Below are 6,000 nucleotides of genomic sequence, written 5' to 3' on the forward strand. Positions count from 1 at the left end.
ATGCACCAATCTCTAACTTTGGATCCAAAGGTTAAATAAATAATTATGCACACACTCTCCTCGGCAGGTTCTCTGTACACCCGGTAAAGCCAAGCCCAAACACAGTCCAGGGCTTGGGAGCCTCGGATCCTCAGCCCAACCCCGACGGGGTCCCGTGCACCTACCTTGACCTCGCCCACGTCGGGCTCCGCTTCCGAGGAGAAGCCCAGTCCCGACTCGAAGGCGGCGACGGTGGCGGGCGCCTCGCGCGGTCCCGGGATCAGCGCAGCGGCGAGCAGGGAACACGCCAGAGACAAGAAGCACAGCAAGTGCATGGTGGATGGACCGGGAGCGGGGAGGCCGGTCCGCTGGCAGGCGCAGGCTGGGGCTCGAGGCTGAGGTCCGCTCCTCGTCCCAGTCCCGTGATTTTCTCCCGGGGACCCCCCCTGGGCAAGCGTCTCCCGGGAGTCGGCGGCTCCCAACTTTTGCCCTCGGTTATGGCAGCCCGCGCCGGGGAGAGGCTCCGGGTGTCAGGTACGAGCCTCACAGGAAACCGGACATCCGAACTGCCCTCGGTGGCGGCCGGCGAGGTGAAGCGAGGGCGCCCGGGGGCCGGCTCCGCCGACCGCGGTTTTGTTTTGGGCGTTTTGCAAAGAAGAGGGGGTGGGGTGGTTAAGCCCAAGTCACCCCGCGATGTTCCACTAGTCCCGAGGAGCCCTCGGGTCGCCTCGTCCCCCTCCTCCCTCCCCTCGTCCGAAGTGAAAGGAGCCGGGCCGCGGGAGCCGCGGGAGAAGGCGGTGGTGGCGGCGGAGCCGGGGGGCGGGAGGAGGGCGGCGGGGCGCCCGGCGGCGGCGAGGCCCGCGAGCTCCCGGGCGCTCGAGCCTCCTGCGCGCGCGGGGCCGAGCGGTGGCGGTGGCGGCGGCGGCGGGCGCAGGGGCAGGGCATGACTGATGCGCCCTCTGCCTGCGCTTATGTGAGAGAAAGCGGCGAGAGGGAGGGAGCGTGCCGAGCCCAGTCTGCCCTCCCCTCTCTTTCCCTCCGAAGCTAGCTCCGTCCAGCCCCACGCTTTCCCTCCAGCCCCACCTCCATCCACTCTCCTTGCTTTCCCTTTTTCTGCCCTTCTCTCTGGGCTCTGTTGGGGAGTGGGGGTGGGAGCAGGGGGTCAAGTTAAGTCTTGCAGCTGGGTCTCTTTGCAGGACCAGTTTTAGAGGCCACAAGACTGCGCTCAGCAGCTAGAAAGATGAGGGGGGAACGTGGGGGAAGCAGGTACAGTGGGTAGGAGATGCATGCTTTGGCCCTGGCAACTCCTTGGGATAAAGTCCTACTCCATACATTCTTTATCCTTAGAGACCTGAGAAGTTTGGAGCCAGCCTGAGAGTTCTAAAAAAAGTCACCATTGTAGCAGAGATGTTTGGGGCCATAGCACCCTTCCTGGCACCACCCCCTCCACTGTTTTCTAGGTTACTTGAAGCAAGAATTCAATGCAGGACATCTCAGAATACAGGGCAGTCTATTTAGATTCATGCTATGATCTTAGTGATATTCAGGAAGACCTAAACTTCCAGCAGATGGACAGATGGGCCAGAATCTTGAGGAACACTGAAAAAAGACACGCCTTAACAGTTTCTGCAAGACATACCGTCCATTTCCAAGAGAAAGAGGATGCATAGAACAATTTATATGCTGAAAGAGCAAACTCCTGTGATGCATTTGTTCTCTGGAAGAGCACCCAGGGACTTTGCTGTCTTCATGGTGATAACAACCTCTTTCCTCTTCGGGCAGATGGGCAGATGGCAGAAGTTCCGCTTACACAGCTTTGTCAGCATGCAAAACATGAAGGATCTTGTCTATCCAAAGCTGTATTAAGTACACTTATGTTAAAAAGCCATAATATTGTAGTGGGAGGAAAGACGTTTCCTTGTGATTAAAATCCTGCAACCTAGAGGTCTCGTTGCCCAACATTTACGTGAATGCTTAAATATCCCTGCAAAGAGTAAAAGCTCCACGCAGTGATTGCTGGCTGTGCTTTCCCTTTATGGAAGGAAGACTGACATCACTGAATCTTCCTTCCAACTATCCATTGCTTTTGACTTCGGTATTTTGCACATTTCATCTAATCTAAATTCCACATGTTAGCCCCTCTCAGATATTTGGAAATATTTGTCGTGTTCTCCCAGGGCTACTTTTCCTACCAGTGAAAGATTCCTTTTTATTTTAATCTGACAGATCTAATTATCCTTATCCATCATGCTAAGTTTATGTTCATAAAGTACGCCGTTCAGAACACGGCTCCATAGTTAAAGTACCCCAATGAAGCATCCAAAAAAAAAAAAAAAAAAAAAAAAAAAAAACCAAAGTGAGAGATGGGTCTTCCTTGTCTAGAGAGCAAGCATTTGTTGATATAGCCTTGGACCTAGTTTATTTTCTGGCAGCCAAGTCATACTGTTGATGCAGAGAACACTTAAAGTTGACCAGATTCCTCAAGAAATTTGCGTGTGTACTGTGATTTAGTCACGTCTGCCTTACTCTGCATCTCTTGGCAGGAGTTGTTTATCATGAGGAAGCCCTACCTTGTCACAGTCAGCCCATCAAACATGCTGAGGTAATTTAGGAGCTTGACATTGTCAATATGTTCACTTTTTTCTAGGTTCCTGTTGAACTGGCTGGATTTTGACTCAAGTAGAAATGGAGTGTCCTTGTAATCTTGTCCCAGTACAGTGGTTCTCAACTTTTATTGCACTTGGAGTCACAAAGGGCGGTTGTAAAAACAGATGCTTGGTCACACCACCAGGATTTAGGTAATTCTGGGAAAAGGCTCGGATGTCAGAACGCCTCAGATAGACAGCTCACACTGAGAACTTCACATGTTTCTTACAGCCTCAGGGTGTAGCATGGTATGAATACCACAAAATCAACAAATGTAACATGTATCAAAATGAATTAGTGACAATTTTTTTAAAAAAAGTTCTTTAGCACATATATTCATTTACATATATTTATCTTCCTATTGCTATTACTGTTTTGTGTAAATAAATTTGTAGCAAGAATTGTTTAAATAAAAGAAACATCAGTAGTCTTTAAAAACCAATACAGTAGAGCTGGCCATGTAGCCCAATGTTAGAATCTTACCTATCATGCATTAAGCCTAGGTTTTAAAAGAACTTATTATCATCATTTTATATATATATATATATATATATATATATATTAGTTATTAATAAATATTATTTAACAATACACAGGTTTTTAAAAAAGATTTAGGAAGTAAAATCAAAGAATTGCTAGGGAATTTTTTTCCCCTGCTTAACACCTAAAAAATTAAGTGAACCATTGCAGATTATCAAATTTTGTTTTTATTGCTTTTTGTTTTGATTTTTTTTTGATCAATGACTTCCTGCAAGGTCTTTTAAGATCCATCATTACTGTTATTTTTAAAGCACACCTAAAGGAAAGAGGGGGCATTTCACTGTTTGTTTTGTTTTCCAGGAACCATTACTTTGTTAGTAGCAACTGAGATGGGAGAACTGGGTAACAATTGCATATTACCTCCAGTTTCTTGTAGCTATTGGTTTTCTAATCTTTTTGAACATAGTGTTTGATCGAAAATAATTATATGTCTATGTCCGCTTCTTATCAGAGTTCGTGAGTCTCCCCTGGGCCAAATTCCAACACCAGTCACCTGTCACAAGTGGTAGTGATGCAAGAACGGAATTCCCAGTGTGATCACACTGGGAGGATAGTAGGCCTTGTACTGCGTACTGACAAGTGCTTCACGCTTATACAGGAGAAGGAAGGCCTGGGACAAGAACTATAGTCAAGCAATCTTAATCAAGCTTGTTTGTGCATTTTATTACTTGAGTTGTTTCTCCTTGAAGGTTCTGTTGGCAAAGCAGAAATCATTACTGCTTGCAAAGTCACTTTATTTTGCACTGAGTCCTCTCCAGAGACGACTTCACACACTTAAGGTTGGAGGTGACCCTGCTTCTCTCAGTGGAGTAATGACTCCCATGTGGGACCAACGTTTGTTACCATCGATGAGCAAATTGACTAGTAGATTTAACTATTTGGGGAATCTTGGAACTATTGGTATCTTTATCTTTGAAAATGGATGAGAGGTTAGGTAAATTTAAGACTAAGATGTTGCCAATTTTTAGACAGGTACCTCTTAAGAGGTTGTTAACACTTCTATATAATACTTCAGCAAGAATATGACCCAAGCTTAGGGGATGGCTTCAGGCCCTAACAAACAGTGTATGCTTTATGTGCATTTAGGAACCTTCAATACAATGTGCTTACTTTAACATTCATTAGATTCTGTCCATCTCCTTTTGTTCGATCTATAGCTGATTTCAATTACTTTCTGGCTTCCTTGATTTTATTTTGTGATTGTAATTCAAACTTTAATAACTGAATGGTCAAATTATTTTTGTTTCATGGGCTCTAGCCTCTAAGGAACACAACTTAGTTTTAGTGTCAATTCTGCTTAATCTGTATTTACAAATTTTGATCTATAAGGGGTTTTTTGTTTTTCTTTGCTTTTTGTTATTGATTTTGCAAGAAGGTTTAAATACTTTTGTATTAGTTACTAATTTATTGCTGTGATTAAAAATCCCATGGCCAAGGAGATTTATGGAAGGAAGAATTTATTTTGGTTTATGTTTCCAGAGGAATAAGAGATTCCAGTAGCAGGAAGCAGAGAGATTGCATCTTTAACAGAAGAAGGAAGCAGAAAGATCAAACCAGAGGTAGGAAATGGCACTGAGCATCAAACTCCAACTGTCACCATGGTGACATATTTCTTCCAGCAAGGTGACTCCACCTGAACCTCCCCAAACATCACCACCAACCAGGAATCAAGTGTTAATACCTGAGCCTATGGAAGACAATCCCAAGCTACCTCATTCCACTCCCTGACCCCATTGGCTCATGTCCATTTAATATTAGAAAATGCATTTAGTCTTACCTCAGCATTCTCCCAATGTCTTTAACAGTTGCAACACTGTTTAAAAGTCCAAAGTGTCTTCTAAGACTGGGTCAGTCTCTTAACTGTAGCACCCTGTAAATTACCTACTTCCATCATACAGGGGAACAGAATATACATTATTATTGCAAAAAGAGCAATGGAGGAATCATGAGAAAAACCTGGATCAAAGAAAGACCAAACCTTAGCAGGGCAGACTGCAAATCTTCCCCTTCCATGTTCAGTGTTAACAAGGGATAGATGATTTTGCTCCTCTAACTTTCCTACATGCAACATTCAGCTCTCTCTTGGACTTGTTCCACGTTATAGCCAGATGACTCAAGTCTCTAGTATCTCCAACATCTTTGGGTTTGAAATAAATGATTCACTTTCACAGCTTCATATAGTGGTCTCAAAGAGATTCCTTCATACCTAGACTCTCCTGTCACACATGACATGGCCTTTGTGGAGTTTTGAAACCAAGTAGCAAGAATGAATTCATGACCCATCAATACTATACCCTCCATGCTTCTAAAGTCAACAGCATTTAGACAACACTAACAACTTCAGCTTCCAGCTTGAGAGGAAGCCTTGGATCCCTCTGGACCACAGAATCTCTGTGCTAACCCTGAGGAAATAGCCTTCAAAAGATTTCACAACAATGATCTTGGTCTCTTATTAATCACAGCTGATTCTGCAGCCCCAGCTAACTATCATCGATTGTCTAGTCACGCAAAGGTTTTACTTCCACAGATCCTGAATCCAAAATATCACATGGATGGCTCTAAGAGTATTTACTTACCTCTGAAATTTTGCAAGTCAGGCCTCCGTTGTCAACATGTTTCCTAATGCCTCTATCGTGCAGGCTCCTATAACAATTCATTAAGCTCGAAGCACTCATAGCCCTCCTCTAGCCCAAAGCTCAAAACTTATGCCACAATTACCCTGAAAAGAACAACATGGTCTTGCCCAGCGTAACAGTTACTTAACTCTTGGTACCATAACCTGTATGAGTAAGGGTTCTGTAAAGGTCCAGAACTAATAACTAATAGGGTGAATAC

At 44.6% G+C, this 6,000-nt stretch overlaps 1 protein-coding gene across 1 annotated transcript in view; it reads right to left on the bottom strand.

Moving 5' to 3' along the window:
• Positions 1-556, bottom strand: part of Vegfc (vascular endothelial growth factor C) — a 96,869-nt gene extending 96,313 nt beyond the window's left edge. Inside the window, exon 1 of the mRNA XM_028757710.1 lies at positions 165-556. Within this exon, the coding sequence (XP_028613543.1) occupies positions 165-314 (150 nt within the window). The 5' untranslated portion in view covers positions 315-556. The remainder of the gene's footprint in view (positions 1-164) is intronic.
• Between the last annotated feature and the right edge of the window lie 5,444 nt (positions 557-6,000).

The sequence above is a fragment of the Grammomys surdaster genome, unplaced genomic scaffold (genome assembly GCF_004785775.1).
Source record: "Grammomys surdaster isolate TR1022 unplaced genomic scaffold, NIH_TR_1.0 126178, whole genome shotgun sequence".
Taxonomy (NCBI): domain Eukaryota; kingdom Metazoa; phylum Chordata; class Mammalia; order Rodentia; family Muridae; genus Grammomys; species Grammomys surdaster.